This window comes from Eriocheir sinensis, chromosome 30, assembly GCF_024679095.1.
Source record: "Eriocheir sinensis breed Jianghai 21 chromosome 30, ASM2467909v1, whole genome shotgun sequence".
Lineage (NCBI taxonomy): Eukaryota > Metazoa > Arthropoda > Malacostraca > Decapoda > Varunidae > Eriocheir > Eriocheir sinensis.
In genome coordinates, this window is record NC_066538.1 from 919,291 (window position 1) to 936,596 (window position 17,306).

A 17,306-nucleotide genomic window follows, 5' to 3' on the forward strand; every position below is an offset into this window, starting at 1 on the left:
TGGTGCGCAAGACAGCGATGAGCACACTTACAGCACTCGTAAGTATATAGTCCGTTAGTCTACTCATACACGTTCAGTTAATACCTTTTTGCACTATGTAGTCTCAAAAATTACTATATGTGGATTACTTCATATTGGTTTTCAAGTAGTAATATATTTCAGTTATATCATATGTTGACCACCAAAATATTATCTTCTTTTCATTACATTCAATATTTAGTATAGACCAATGGCACAGCTCGGGGTCTGCATATAACGAGGCAAAGTTAACAAATAAGTCCAAAGCCTATTGCTAATAAATAATTCACTATTTTGTTTTTCTCAGGATTTTGTACGGTGCGCGAGGGTCTGGAGCCACCCCAGCCATGCCACTGATGCAGACCTACTGATTCAAACACCTTCAAACTAGTCTCAAAATAGCTTGTAAATTCTAGCTGACTTCAACACCAAGTTTAACATTGTAAGAATCTGTTTATCATGAAATATTTATTAACTCCAGAAGTTTTCTTGATCTGTCCTAGCAGCCTCACAAAGAACATCTACATTAAGGCAGTCACTGAGACCAGAACACTACCAACAGTGACACAACTCTCACCACCACAAACAACTTAACGGCTAAGTCAGGGGCAGAAATTCACCCTTCACCTCATGTAGCCGACCTCACTAGGAAAATATTGCTACCAACCCTTCAGAAATTTTACAAAACAATCGCATATTTGCATAAAAAGTGAAATGCTACTAAGACATTGGACAAAGAATGCTGTTAATTTTGCCAATGACTGGTCACAAGAACACTTCACTCAGCCTTGCATTAAATATTACTACTTAATCCTCTAATAGATAACTTTTGTTCTAGTATTTTGATTGCCTTGAGTGTTCAGTCGTCAGTGAATTTCATCCCCTGCAAATAAATCTCAGTCCAAACAATACAACTTTCTATGAGCAAATGATAGCCACGGCTCATACAATACCTGCATTGCTACCAACTAGAACAAGCTGCAAAAAACATGTGTTAGTAATCAAACTACTAAACGTCATTACAAGGAACTGGTCTGGAAAAAAATGCCCAGGGTAAGAAACAACAGTGAGACTTATTCAACAGGAGACCCAAAGAGGAGGAGGGACAAGAATGCACTACCCTTTACTGAGAACAAGGCGGAGGTGGGTTGTCCTGGCCTTGCTGGCGGGAGACTCAAAGCCGCTCACAAAGGCATTAGGACTTTGTGACGGGTAATTAAAATTTTGGACGGACTGGTCATTAAAATTTTGGATATAAGTTTATAGTGCACAATACACTGCTCTTAACCCAATAGCAGCAGGGATCATGTTTCTTAATGGTCCCTCCAAGCGAAAAAATGAGAAAAAATCACCCCTCACACAAACCATTTCATAATATATATCAAAGCATTTATGATCAGATTATGTATCATCTATTTTGGGGGGGTTTATATCATGGTACAAATTTGGCCCATCGCTGCTACACGGTGAAGCCACAAAATTGGCCTGTCGCTGCTACTGGGTTAAGATTCAACAAAAGCTATTAAGTTCAGTTCCATTGGTATACCTTGATGGGGGTATTTAATAATGTATATACGAGCCATCACAATACGCTGCTCTTAAGGTTCAACAAAAGCTATCAAGTTCAGTTCCATTGGTATACCTTGATGGGGGTCTTTAATAATGTATGGATGAGCCATCACAGTTACTGCTCATAGTAGAGAAAAAAACATGCTCTGGAGAACTGAACAGATGTATAAACGAGAACTGTAAAAACATGGTTATCAATATGATCAAGAAGTGGCTGCCATGTCCTGCCGGCCCAGACAACCTCACCTCCGTGTCAGAACCTCGTCCAATGACCAGGAGATAAATAATACTGTCTCATGCAAAACTCTCGGGAAAATACTGAAATAACCAGAAAACTCTACTCCATGAACAGTCAACGCAATGATCCTCGTGTGCAGTGGAATATATAAAATTATGAGACATGTTTCATTATTAACATGTTCTTTAAATGCTGTCTTTCCTTGGCAGCGTTCAATGGGGCAAATATTTAGGTCATAAAGTACAAGTAGAAAAATAAACGTATATATTACAGAAATTCAAAATGGGCAAATGTTTAGGCCATAAAGTACAAATAGAAAAATAAATGTGTATATTAGATAGAAATTCAAAACAGTGATGATGGGAGAGGCTCAGAATGTGTTCCCCGATTTGTACGAACACTTCCAGTACGTAGAAACAGCAGCAAGAAAGGAGGTACTATAAACTGAGGCAGAAAGATGAAATTAGAGAATATAAGAAAATACTGGTATGCGTTAAATAGAAATTCAAAACACTGACAATGAGGGAGATTTAGAATGTGTTCCGTGATATGTACGAACACTCTCAGTCGGTAGAAATAGAAAAAAAAGACGGAAATCTGAACACACACACACAAGATTATATATTAAAAAAAAAAAAAAAAAAATAATAATAATAATAATAATAATAAAAAAAAACAATATAAGGACAAGACTGACTCCGTACACTCCCTACGAAACTGAAATACGGCACTCACATTCTTAGACGATACAATACCTATACAGAGACACAGACGAGACTAAGCCAGCACAGGGACAAGACTATATTCCATACACACTTATTGGACAACACAGACCCCATACACACTTATTGGACAACACAGACCCCATACACACTTATTGGACAACACAGACCCCATACACACTTATTGGACAACACAGACCATACACACACATTGGACAACACAGACCCCATACACACTTATTGGACAACACAGACCCCATACACACTTATTGGACAACACAGACCCCATACACACTTATTGGACAACACAGACCATACACACACATTGGACAACACAGACTCCATACACACTTATTGGACAACACAGACCATACACACACATTGGACAACACAGACTCCATACACACATCCTAAAGCACTTAAAACACTGAACAAACTCACACTCACACTCCGAGACAACAAAACGCCTTCACAGAGACACAAAACGACACTGAACTCGACACAGGGACAGGATTCTACACCCCACACACACACGCACACACACACACACACTCATTACTAAAGTACCAACACTTGTAGACAGAAAACATCTTCAAGTACGCACACAAAACGACACAAATAGCAACAAAGGGACAAGACTAAGTAACTCCCATGCACACACAGACGAAGGGGCCAGGCACAAGGGATGCAAAGAGAGTAAGGGAGAACTTGCTGATCAATCCAGCATTTGTTTTCATCTGTGGCAGTTCTCTGGGAGAGTGAGGAGGAGGAGGAGGAGGAGGCAGAGGGGAGGGAAGGGAGAGTGAGCGGCCTATCTAACACACAGACTTTTATTCTTCCTCCTTCATAATACTGAGCTAAGTAGAGCAAGAGTAATAGAGTAAAAGGCTTGGCTAGATCCATGAGCTTGAATTATCTGTGACTGCCATGGTCAGACTCTGCTGTGAAGTCAGTTTGGGGCAGGGATGGGTGAACACAGGAGTTGTGTATTTAAATACCATACAAATACTTCAAATTCAAATGAACATGAACACGAATTCAAATTCACTGAAATGGTTTTAATTCAAATAACACAAAGTTATGCAACAGTAACATGAGCTCCTAAGCCTGTGCCGTACACGGCCACTACACGTCCGCCCAGGAGGCTGGACTTGTGAGGAACAACGGCTGGTATTTCTGGTAATATGTTTTGAAGTATTCGTCAGATTATTCACAGAATACGAATATTTTTTCCTTGATTTCGAATATAAATGAGGAGAATTTGATTTCTATTAATAATTATTATAATACGAATATGAATACACCCAAATACGGCATTTGATTGTATTCGAATATGAACACCAAATACGAATACTCCATCCCTGGCTTGGGCAGGATCTGTGTGGGGAGTCCCTTGACCATAGCCTTGCTAAATCATATTCAGTGTTACAGAATATCTGATGCACTATTTCAAACAGTACACTGCTGACACATGAGAGAGAGTGAGGTGCTGGGGTTCTGCGGCAGCACTGTGAACAGGCTCGGACACCACCCAAACAGACTTCACATTTGTGTTGGACTACAGTCAATACATGTAGTCTTGTTAGAGGACCAGGGAGGCACACACACTTCCAACACACACAAACATACACACACACACACACACACACACTCATGGTCACAGTAGCCTAACACTCTCGGTCTCTTCATTCCTCTCGGCCTCAAACACTCACACACACACACACACACACACACACACACAGTCAGCAGTCACCACCACGTTCACAGCCACAAATATTTCATCATTATAAAGAAAAAAAAATGTACACAGTGAACTTTTTTTCTGTACAAATGTGATGGTGATGGAAGCAATGGTGATGATGTGACACTATGATTTTTTATGGTGACAAGCAACTCTAGGGCATGAATGTATCCTTTCAATTCTTATCTATGTAATCTGTCTGTAGCTCTGATGTCCTCTTAGCTCTCTAGGAATTACCCTTGAGAGGACGGCCATGGCAGAAGAGTCCAGTTGTTTCCTTTCACATGCTAATTTCTACCACTAATCACATCCTGTCCTTCCATCTCTCTATAGATTCACAAACCTTCTGCCAATATTCACCTCTCTCCTTCCATCTCTCTATAGATTCACAAACCTTCTGCCAATATTCACATCCTCTCCTTCCATCTCTCTATAGATTCACAAACCTTTTGCCAATATTCACCTCTCTCCTTCCATCTCTCTATAGATTCACAAACCTTCTGCCAATATTCACATCCTCTCCTTCCATCTCTCTATAGATTCACAAACCTTCTGCCAATATTCCCATCCTCTCCTTCCATCTCTCTATAGATTCACAAACCTTCTGCCAATATTCACATCCTCTCCTTCCATCTCTCTATAGATTCACAAACCTTTTGCCAATATTCACATCCTCTCCTTCCATCTCTCTATAGATTCACAAACCTTCTACCACTAATCACATCCTCTCCTTCCATCTCTCTATAGATTCACAAACCTTCTGCCAATATTCACATCCTCTCCTTCCATCTCTCTATAGATTCACAAACCTTCTACCACTAATCACATCCTCTCCTTCCATCTCTCTATAGATTCACAAACCTTCTGCCAATATTCACAACCTCTCCTTCCATCTCTCTATAGATTCACAAACCTTCTGCCAATATTCACATTTCTCCATATATTTTTCAACCTCTCCTTATATCCATTCCTCAGTTCTATAGATGCACCTACTCACCTTCTACCACTAATCACATCCTCTCCTTCCATCTCTCTATAGATTCACAAACCTTCTGCCAATATTCACCTCTCTCCATATATTTTTCAACCTCTCCTTATATCCATTCCTCAGTTCTATAGATGCACCTACTCACCTTCTACCACTATTCACATCCAATCCTTCTATCTCTCTATAGATTCACAAACCTTCTGCCAATATTCACATCCTCTCCTTCCATCTCTCTATAGATTCACAAACCTTCTGCCAATATTCACATTTCTCCATATATTTTTCAACCTCTTACTTATATCCATTCCTCAGTTCTATAGATGCACCTACTCACCTTCTACCACTATTCACATCCAATCCTTCCATCTCTCTATAGATTCACAAACCTTCTGCCAATATTCACCTCTCTCCTTCCATCTCTCTATAGATTCACAAACCTTCTGCCAATATTCACCTCTCTCCATATATTTTTCAACCTCTCCTTCTACCTCACTGATATCCATCCCTCAGTTCTATAGATGCACCCTCACACCCTCTAACACTATTCACAGCCCTTCCTTCCCCCTTCTATGTTCTCCAGTTCTATCAGTTCCTCTTCCCAGGTGATGATGAGGTCACTGTTGATGGTATATGTGTTCACTGTGCACCATTCCAGTAGCCCCAATAAAGGCACAGAACAAGGCGAGCCAAATGGGACAAGTCACATGCTCCCCTCCCTACCAGTCAGTGTTGGGGACTGACTGAGAGAGGCCGGGCATCCCTCCGTCCCTGAGCCCTGCCTGTGTCCACTCTTATAGCCACGCCTGGTTAGTGAGGTGTCTCGATACGCCCTCAAGTGAACCTATGTGGCATTGATGCTTCTTTCTAGTTAATTGATGTGTGGTCCAACGGATAAACAGACATGGATACAAGAGCGGACATGGATAAAAGGGATCATGAACCAATGGATGCCCAGCCTATGCGTCTAACTGATCGGCAGAGGGACGGACATGCCTTCCGCCGTATCGAGGGACCATGCAACTATGACACGTAAATAGTGGAGGGACAGGGGTGGACGGGGGAGGACAAGGGGACGAGATATGATAATTACCTGCTAGTCTTTATCCGTAGCGTTGTTGGCCGAGGTTTGAGAGTTAAAAAAGGGGGAGGAAAACAATACTGGGACAATAAAGGCATGAGATGAAGGTGAGAGGACTTGTCATCATTATGGGTAGGGAAGAATAATGTCAAAAACGAACAGTTCCAACTAAAAAGTCACTCTAGAGGCTGACTGGTTGGTGTGGGGTATGATCCTACGTATGTCTTGAAAAAGAAAAAAAATAGTTTAGCGTAAGTTTCTCTGTAAGTGCACAATGGAGGGTTAGTGTGGCAAAGAATGGAATATCACAAAAAACAATGGAACTAGGATATAACGGGGTACTTAGCTATATAGTAATGATTAGTTAGTACTCAGAATGCCTATACATACTTATACAATAATGAAGGGTTAGTCTGAGGCAAAGAATGGGATATCACTAAAAATAACAGAACTAGGATATAAGAGAGCACTTAGCTATATAGTAATGCTTAGTTAGTACTCAGAATGCCTATACATACTTATACAATAATGAAGGGTTAGTCTGAGGCAAAGAATGGGATCACTAAAAATAACAGAACTAGGATATAAGAGAGCACTTAGCTATATAGTAATGCTTAGTTAGTACTCAGAATGCCTATACATACTTATATAATACTGGTTAGTCTATGCGTTTACCTATACTAAATATATCAAAATAGTTTAGCGTAAGTCTCTCTGTAAGTGCACAATGGAGGGTTAGTGAGGCAGAGAATGGGATATCACTAAAAACAACGGAACTAGGATATAACAGAACATTTAGCTATACAGTAATGGTTAGTTAGTACTCAGAATGCCTATACATACTTATATAACACTGATTAGTCTATGCGTTTACCTATACTAAATATATCAAAATAGTTTAGCGTAAGTCTCTCTGTAAGTGCACAATGGAGGGTTAGTGAGGCAAAGAATGGGATATCACTAAAACAATAAAACTAGGATATAACAGAACATTTAGCTATATAGTAATGGTTAGTTAGTACTCAGAATGCCTATACATACTTATATAACACTGATTAGTCTATGCGTTTACCTATACTAAATATGTCAAAATAGTTTAGCGTAAGTCTCTCTGTAAGTGCACAATGGAGGGTTAGTGAGGCAAAGAATGGGATATTACTTAAAAGAACAGAACACTTAGCTATATAGTAATGCTTAGTTAGATACTCAGAATGCCTATACATACTTATATAACACTGATTAGTCTAGACGTTTACCTATGCTAAATATATCAATATCCAACTAAAGTCTGTTCACTTAAGTCTGACCCAAGCTGACAACATAAACCTAAGCGTGTTTGTAAGCACAGTGCAGATTAGCAGAAAGTGTTGCGTGAGATAAACACGAACAGAGGTTAAAGAAAACTTGAAAGCCACAGCAATAGCCAATCAGCACTCAGCTTGCAGACACACTTAGGTTCATGTTGTCAGCTTGGGTCAGACTAAGTGAACAGACTATAAGAATTACGTCAAGGCACAATGCACTCTTTCTTCTGCTCTTTGAATATAACTTGTAGCATTCGCCTATGTACTTGAACCCAAACTACTATATATCAGTGCACAGCTATATTAATGCTACTTCAATACGTTCAATACGCTCTTTAGTTTGCCGTCTCAATATAACTTAGGGCTTTCATTTATACTTTGTAGCATTCGCCTATGTACTTTAACCCAAACTACTATATATCAGTGCACAGCTATATTAATGCTACTTCAATACATTCAATACGCTCTTTAGTTTGCTCTCTCAATACAACTTACAGCTTTCATTTATAGTTTTATCGATACTATAATATACTACTGCATATCTCTTTGAATTAGCTGCAGAAGAGGATAGTTTGGCCACCTTGGTCACACGCGTCACACTGTTACCAAATTATCGTACTCAGCCACTCAGCACATCATATTTTCCGGTTTCTGACTCACAACTATCGTAAACAAACACCAATATCTAACGCTTTTAACGATAACTTTGACTGGAAACACATTATCTGTCTGGGTGCAAGAGTTTTGGGCCCTGAAAGTGATAAATGCGATGTTCTGAGTGCGATATGGTAACACTGCACGCACCACATTGTTAACGAAAGTGCCGGGTGAGCTTCAAACTGACCCTGATACTGCTGTTTTTTTGTGTGTTATAGGGAGGTAAATGTGTGGGTAGGTAGGTATTTAAAGCACAAAAATCACTATCATATCCTCATCAATCTGAAATACATGCGGCTCATTTCGTAATAACATGGCATGTGATAAAGCTCGTCAAAATCCCCTACTCTACGACTCTGGTTAAAACTCCTGGTCGATTTCTGGTCAAAAACAAACCCGGTGCGACAAGAGAAGTAAGTGACAGCAAGGTAGGTGAGAGGGCGGAGTTGCACACATACCTTGCAATTCACTCTGTAGCTTCTCAATGGTCTTGCGCAGGCGGTCGATCTCCTGGTTGGCCTGATCAAGGTTGTCGAGGCGCTCCTTCTGGGCCTTGGCGTAGAGGTCGTGCGAGGAGGGACCGAGATCAGGGCCGCTCTTAAGGGTGATGTCTCTGTGGGAACAAGGAACATGGAATTGATTGTGTCGTGAAAAATGAGGATAAAATAATAAATGTGATACAAATAGGTGTAGCTTGGAATGTAATTAATTGAGGCAACGAAAAGATTAGTGGCAAATTCTGTTATATGGTTTTGAGTAGAGGCTGAAGGAGACGGTGAGGACTGAGAACGATGGGTGCGGGAGCAATAATAATAGTAGTAATAATCGATAGTGATAGTTACAATAGTAGTAATAATAGATAGTAATAGTTATAATAGTAGTAATAATAGATAGGAATAGTTATAATAGTAGACAATAATAGTGTTAATAATAGAGAATAATAAGGACTATGAATGAAAAAAGGACCATAATGAAAAAGAAGAAGAAGAAGGAGAAGAAGAAGAAGAAGAAGAAGAAGATTGTTAAAAATAGACAATAACCTAAAATAACAATACCGCTCTTTTCTACCATCTCTCTTTTTTTCTTTTGTCTGGAGCAGTGTTTAACGGGCTTTTTATATTGGTGCTTTTGTTTTTTCCCCCTTGAGCTGCCTCCCGTTCTATAAAAAAGTGTTACAAGCGTCCGTCCCTCACCTCTCCTGCTTATAACTGTCGTAGTCCTTGTAGGAGCGCTCCCACTCCTTGTTGGTGTCCCCGTTGGCGCCGTATCGCTCCCGCAGATCATTGCACTCCTTGATGGCCTTGTCGCGGTCGTGCAGGGACGCTGCAATCTCCCGCTGCAGCATCTCAATTTGAAGTAAAAGGGATTCCCGCTGAAATGACGGGAGTGGGGGACCAGGAATTAGGGCTGTTGGCGGCAAGGTTTAGGGAAGCTGTTTTGTCTAAAATTAGAGAGTTGTGTCTTGAAATTGTCTCTCTGCAGCATCTCAATTTTTAGAAAAGGGATTGGCACTATGATTGATTGCAATGATGATAAATTGCCGTGATGATGAAAAGCTGAAAATAGAAGTTGAGGGCCACTGATGCTCGGAAAAAAATAAAACCAAATGTTTCTATTAACCCCTTCAACACGAGGATGCGTATACTGTGTCCTTGCATGCCCCGTACCATATCCGAGGACCCGCATGCTGCGTCCTGGCTCGCTTTAGCCAATATACGAGTTATTTTATCTCTGTGTTTATGCTTACATCTCAAAATTATCAATTAATTTATGTTTCTTTATGTGCACCATTTAATTCTACATGTTTTCATATATAATACATGATGATTATGTTGAGTTTATGGCTGAAAAATTGTTATATTCAATAGCGACATTTGAAATTTGGCGCACATGGCGATGCCGAATACGGCGCGGGGCGCTGTTTTGGCCCGACCGTAGTGAAGGGGTTAATTCAATGAGCCCCAAGTACACAAAACATCCTTTACAAACATCATCATCAAGAAAAATCTCCATTGGTTCCCAGCAATCTCTATCTGCCTCACCTCTTTGCTGGAGTTGTTGGAGGTGCGTTCTTAATTCAATCAGTGTTATTAGTTCAGGGAGGCAAAAAGTACACCAAACCTACATTAACTTTACAAGAGCTTAGCGGAATCCCTGTCAGTTCCAAGTAGTCTCACTCCGCCTCACCTCTTTGCTGGAGTTGTTTGTGGTCTGCTCGATGTTCTTGATCTTCTTGCTGGCCTGCGAGAGCTCCTCCTGCAGCTTGTCCATCTCCTTGTGCACCGTGTCCCTCTCACTCATGACCAGCGTGTACTCCTGCATCGCTGCGTTCCTCTCCTCCTGCAGAAGACACACACATTCTCAGCTCTTGCTCTTTCCTCTAATAGTTTTGTTTAACCCGGTAGCAGCGACGGACCAAATTTGTGGCTTTACCGTGTAGCAGTGACGGGCCAAATTTGTGGCTTTACCGTGTAGCAGTGACGGGCCAAATTTGTGCCATGATATAAATCCCCCAAAATTGATGACACAAAAACTGATCACAAATGCATTGATATATATTACAAAATGACGTGTGTTATGATTTTTTCTCATTTTTCTCGCTTAGAGGGACCATTAAGAAACATGATCCCCGCTGCTACCGGGTTAAGGATTTCTGCAACTATACACCATTTGCAGGGCCAGGTATAGAACGATTGGGTGAGTATTATTTTCCCTTACCTGAAACCTCTTAAGATCCTTGTTGAGGTGTTGTCGCTGTATAATGTGGGTGTTCATCTCCTTCATCATCTCGTCATTTTTCTCTCTGGCCTGCAGGAACACGACACAACAACACATTAGCTGGAGTTGTAAGGTGGCTGAGACCCGCATTCTCAAACTTTCCGGCGCCCAAGTACACATATTTAACAAGGCTTTCATGGGAGTTTGGGGCATTTTCAGGGGTAGTTTAACGACCCTGATGGTAGTTTGACCCTTCTTCTGTACTGTGATCCTAAAGCAACACTCATGAGAACCCGATTGATCTCCTTGTAAATAATTGATGTGAGGGATGGAAGCGTCTGAGAATACCTATCTGAGGCCCATCTCAGTGACTGTACTAATACCTCGCAACTGGTAGCTTTAGAGATCAGTATCATTGGTACATAGGACATTAATATATATGAGTCTTCGGGATGAGTTTGGGAATGCTTATATTATGGTACTGTTAAGGTCTTCAATATAGCATAACTGGTGCCTCAAGAGTTCAGTGTTATCAGTATGTACAACAGCTTGCCTTTAATGAGTTTGGGATTGCTTATATTATGGTACTGTTAGGGAATTCAATACAGCATAACTAGTGTCTCAAGAGTTCAGTGTTATCAGTATGTACAACAGCTTGCCTTTAATGAGTTTGGGAATGCTTATATTATGGTACTGTTAGGGAATTCAATACAGCATAACTACTGTCTCAAGAGTTCAGTGTTATCAGTATGTGTGACTCCTACCTTTAATAAGTCAATGGGAATGCTTATATTATGGTACTCTTTGGGTCTCAATACGTAACTTGTGTCTCAAGGTTTCAATGTTGTTAGTATCTATGAGAGTTTACCTTCAATAAGTCTTCTTGTAGCTTGTTCTTCTCTCTGAGGGCGGAGTCCCACTCGGTGATGGCCTTGGTGCACTGTTGTTTGAGGCAGTTCTTCTCCCTCACCGCCTCGTTGCACTCCCGCATCACCTCCTCGTACTGTTTCTTTGTTGTGAGACCTTCTCCCACGCCCACAAATGAAGATGCTCCGCATCACCTCCTCGTACTGTTTCTTTAAGCGTGAGACTTCTTCCTGCACGGCCACGGGAAGAATGATGGTAAATAATGACAATAATAATAATAATAATGACTGTTGAATACTAATACTACTCCCGCATCACCTCCTCGTACTGTTTCTTTAAGCGTGAGACTTCTTCCTGCACACCCATGGGAAGAATCATAGTAAATTAATAATGATGATAATAGTTGTTGAATACTACTACTACTACTACTACTACTACTACTGCTATTATACAAGAAAAAGGTAATATAAACAGGATGACCTAGTTCAATGTTCTTTTCTCCATCAACAAACTAAAAAACAGAAAATTGAGGACCTAAGGGAACAGATATAACAGAAAAATGCTCAATTACAACCTAAAAGTATCTATTTAGTGCTAGATTTACATACAACAAGGAACATCTACTACCACTATTACTACTTCCATTACTTCTTCTTCATCTTCATCTACTCATTAAACTTTCTTATTTTTCCTTATCGGGTCGAACAAGCTATGAGTCTTCCACCACTACTACTACTACTACTACTACCAATACAAATAATACTAATAAAACCAACCTTCTTACATACCTGAGTGAGCTCCAGTTTTGATATATTATTGGAATGTGATGCAACTAAATCCGAGTATCTCTTTCTGATGGAGTCGTATTCATCCTTAATGGCTTCGTACTTGCGCATGGTGGTCATGTAGAGCTGGTTGATAGCCTCCCCTGACCCCTCTTGTGTGATGGCCTCCTGTATGGGGATACCGACCCACACACGCCAACATTAGTACCTGGCCAGGAGAGTTACGGACGCGCCTAAACCAAGCTAAAAAGGCTGAAATAATACTGGCAGCTCTCCTAACCTAACCCGGTGTAACAAACTTAATCTAAACAAGGAAAACCAAACTAGTGATAGATTGATCTTTTGACATATCTGCACCTCAGTCATAGGGGTATAAGGGTTGAAAAAATGACTTCATAGGTCTGATCTAATATAAATAATACAGCTCTCTAAACTAACCAAACCTAACCAAACTTAATCTAAAACAGGAAAACCAAACTAAACCAAAAGATCTTGACATCTTCCTACCCATGCACCTCAGTCATAGGGGTTAAGGAAATATTGACAACCTTCCAAGCTAATAGGTCTGAAATAATACTGACAGCTCTCCTAACCTAACCCGGTGTAACAAACTTAATCTAAACAAGGAAAACCAAACTAGTGTAAGATCTTTTGATATGTCTTCTACCCATGCACCTCAGTCATAGGGGTTAAGGAAATATTGACAACCTTCCAAGCTAATAGGGCTGAAATAATACTGGCAGCTCTCCTAACAAAACAAAACTTAATCTAAAGAAAGAAATCCAAACTAGTGTAAGATTTTTTAACATATCTTCTACCAATGCACCTCAGTCAAAGGGGTTAAGGAAATATTGACAGCCTTCCAAGCTAATAGGGCTGAAATAATACTGGCAGCTCTCCTAACAAAACAAAACTTAATCTAAAGAAAGAAAACCAAACTAGTGTAAGATTTTTTAACATATCTTCTACCTATGCACCTCAGTCAAAGGGGTTAAGGAAATATTGACAGCCTTCCAAGCTAATAGGGCTGAAATAATACTGGCAACTCTCCTAACAAAACAAAAAACAAAAACAAACAAACTAGTATGATATCTTTTGACATATCTTCTACCTATGCACCTCAGTCAAAGGGGTTAAGGAAATACTGACAGCCTTCCTAAATTTACCTAGTCTTTTATTATAACTTTTACTTACGACCTCAACCAAACTTAATCTAAACAAAAAAACCCAAACTAGTATAAGATCTTTTGACATATCTTCTACCTATTTTTCAGAGACTTAAGTAAATTTGGCTCTGTTCCCTAAGCTATCCAAACTGCAGAGACTTAAGTAAATTTGGCTCTGTTCCCTAAGCTATCCAAACTGCAGAGACTTAAGTAAATTTGGCTCTGTTCCCTAAGCTATCCAAACTTCAGAGACTTAAGTAAATTTGGCTCTGTTCCCTAAGCTATCCAAACTGCTCTGCTTTCTATAGCCTAACCCTGTGATCCTAAAAGTCTGGTATTTACAGAATGAAACTTGCTGGACTAAACCCTGACCATTGAAATTAGTGTGTCTAGTTCACAGAAAAATGAACCTTGCCAAACGCTAAAGCCTAACCAATATATAACTTCGCAAATGCTAAACACTGACCATTATGAAACTTCCCAAAGCCTTAAACCTCAAAATGAATCAGTGTCTATCTATGTCTATAAAGAATGAAAACACCTGACCAGTAAATACAAAAACCTAATAAACATAAAAACATCATAAAACTTCCCAAAGCCTTAAACCTCAAAATTAATCAGTGTCTATCTATGTCTATAAAGAATGAAGAAAAACCCTGATCAATATAAAACTTCCCAATAAAGAGTGAACATCATAAAACTTCCCAAAGCCTTAAACCTCAAAATGAATCAGTATCTCTCTATGTCTATGAAGAATGAAGAAAAACCCTGACCAATATAAAACTTCCCAATAAAGACTGAACATCATAAAACTTCCCAAAGCCTTAAACCTCAAAATAAGTCAGTATCTCTCTATGTCTATGAAGAATAAAGAAAAACCCTGACCAATAAATATAAAAACCAGAGTCTACGAAATCACCAACAACACATTTCCGTAAAAAGTCAACTACTACGTAACTACTTGATTCAAAAAGAGCGAGAGAGAGAGAGAGACGGGCAAAATGCAAGTAATATGTACTGAGCGAGGGCTGAGATAACACCAGACAGAGGAGACACGACTGGAGGAGTGTTCGTAAGCAAAGATATCAAGCTCGGAGGGTCGCGGAAGCTTGACTCGACTTAGATAAAAACGTCTCATAACATAATCAAACATTCAGAGGCGAGAGAGAGTAAACGGACTTAGAGGTTAATAAAGTTGGCATTCTGGAGTATATGTGATGGGGACTCTACTGAAGTTAATAGTTGCTGTTTGTTATGAGGTTACAATGTGAGGTAGAGGAGTTATTACTGAACTATACATTGATGGAGATGTGTATACGTAAGTTCATGCTGGTGGGAGTGTGTCGTAAAGGGCGGCTGTAATTTTTTATGGTTGAATGTTCGTAACTTATTGTCTATGTCATTCGTCGAGTCTTAGTTCCCGAATGACGTGAAAATACTATATATGCCTAATCAAAAGTTGGGCCGACAGTATTTCTTTGCTTTTTTTAATTTTTTAAGAATGAATGGAAGGAGAAAAATCATGAAAATCTCCTTACTTGACAAAAAAAGAACTGCAGTTATTTTCATGAGCCAATCTATCTATCCCAATTAACCTGGTAGCAGCGACGGGCCAAATTTGTGGCTTTACCGTGTAGCAGCGACGGCCAAATTTGTGGCTTTACCGTGTACCAGCGACAGACAAATTTGTGGCTTTACCGTGTACCAGCGACGGGCCAAATTTGTGCCATGATAGAAACCCCCCAAAATAGATGATGCATAAACTGATCACAAATGCGTTGATATATATTATGAAATGGTTTGCGTGAATGATGATTTTTTCTCATTTTTTTTGCTTAGAGGGGCCTTTAAGAAACATGATCCCCGCAGCTACTGGGTTAATACTATGTTCTTGGTGGGGAAAAAATCTTAACTTGTATGAAATTTGTATGTATGCATGTATGTATGTATGTTATGCTCACCAACCTGCTCACACCTTTCCAGTCACTAATCGCATCAGGAAAAACTTAAGAAAATTGAGCTGAGAAACACATTTGAGTTATCCCTGAAATACAGACAACAGAACACACTTCACTGGAAACCTTCAATAAAACTCCATTGATCCGAATACAAGAACATAAGAACGTAAGGAATCTGCAAGAGGCCAGTTTTAGAGTTTCATCTATTTAGAGTATTTATTTGAAGTATCAGGTCAGCACTCGGACATGGTGATCCCGAGGTCCTGGGTTCAAGTCCCGACGCAAGTTGCTCACAATTTTCAACCATCACCGAGAGGCAAGGTTGTTGAGATATTCAGTTAACTCCAACATTAGCGACTTTGGTCAAGAGGAAAAAGTTGGAAAGTTTCGTTTAGTCGGCGCAACATCTGTGGTCATATGCCGGAGAGACAGAAGGGGAAGGAATTATAGGAGAAGGGAACAGATCCCAGGAGACGGGACACAACCCCTGATTAATACCTGGTACCCATTCACTGCTGGGTGGACAGGGGCGTAGGGTATCGGAAAAGCCGCTCAAATTTTTCCACTCTGCCTGGGAATTGAACCCGGGCTCTCTCAGTTGTGAGCCAAGTGTGCTAACCACTGCACCACGAAACCCCCCTTGGTTAAGAGGAGCGTCGAGGGGCAGCACGGGGCAGGCAAGAGTCATGCATCATTATTATGGGATTGTAATTTCCTGCCTTTGAGAATTCAGACGTCTGGCATGTTCAGATCAGCAAAATTTAAAATAATAGACTCTTGCAATATATTTTCAGTATGACAAAATTTTCCTGTTCCTCAGTTGGAAGAGAAAGTTCCTACAATGTTGCTGTCATGGGTTTTATTCCTTCAGTATTTCCAGGGGTAAGCTGTTATGCCTACCCAGCCTGAAGAAGGAGTACCTGGTTACCCATGACTAGGGGGACTGGTATGGCTAACCTATCTCCTACACTCATGAGAGGAAGGGACACAAAGTTCCTACAATGTTGCCGTCATGGGTTTTATTCCTTCAGTATTTCCAGGGGCAAGCTGTTATGCCTACCCAGCCTGAAGAAGGAGTACCTGGTTACCCATGACTAGGGGGACTGGTATGGCTAACCTATCTCTTACACTCATGAGAGGAAGGGACACAAAGTTCCTACAATGTTGCTGTCATGGGTTTTATTTCTTCAGTATTTCCAGGGGCAAGCTGTTATGCCTACCCAGCCTGAAGAAAGAGTACCTGGTTACCCATGACTAGGGGGACTGGTATGGCTAACCTATCTCCTACACTCATGAGAGGAAGGGACACAACAGCATTACCAGACCATCGTACGCATAACATTGTATTTTCTGGTTTCTGGCTCATAAGTATTGCAAAAAAGAGCATGAATAATTACTGATTTTAACAATAATTATAAACGCCTGTCATTATCTTTGTGGGTGCGATAGTTTTTGGTCAGAAATCGGCCAAAACAAGACGCCAAGTACGACAATCCG

General features: G+C 40.2%; 1 protein-coding gene and 1 long non-coding RNA gene across 13 annotated transcripts in view; both read right to left on the bottom strand.

Annotated features, from left to right (window-relative positions):
* The window catches only part of LOC127005733 (disks large homolog 5-like), a 139,375-nt gene that overhangs the window by 12,997 nt on the left and 109,072 nt on the right, over positions 1-17,306 (bottom strand). Inside the window, exons 10-16 of the mRNA XM_050874845.1 lie at positions 12,689-12,853; positions 12,095-12,130; positions 11,902-12,027; positions 11,034-11,123; positions 10,503-10,655; positions 9,509-9,687; positions 8,774-8,928 (exon numbers count right to left, since the gene is read on the bottom strand). Of these exons, the coding sequence (XP_050730802.1) occupies positions 8,774-8,928; positions 9,509-9,687; positions 10,503-10,655; positions 11,034-11,123; positions 11,902-12,027; positions 12,095-12,130; positions 12,689-12,853 (904 nt within the window). The remainder of the gene's footprint in view (positions 1-8,773; positions 8,929-9,508; positions 9,688-10,502; positions 10,656-11,033; positions 11,124-11,901; positions 12,028-12,094; positions 12,131-12,688; positions 12,854-17,306) is intronic.
* LOC127005381 (uncharacterized) lies at positions 4-6,359 on the bottom strand. Of its 12 annotated transcripts, none has more exons than XR_007758458.1 (5): positions 5,714-6,359; positions 5,150-5,525; positions 5,046-5,097; positions 4,786-4,941; positions 4-4,631 (listed from the first exon to the last, which is right to left on the bottom strand). It is a non-coding gene; the product is annotated as an uncharacterized LOC127005381 (long non-coding RNA). The 12 variants fall into 12 exon arrangements; XR_007758454.1 differs by having other exon boundaries at positions 5,150-5,662; XR_007758461.1 differs by lacking the exon at positions 5,714-6,359 and having other exon boundaries at positions 4-4,734; positions 4,786-4,837; positions 4,890-4,941; positions 4,994-5,065; positions 5,170-5,707.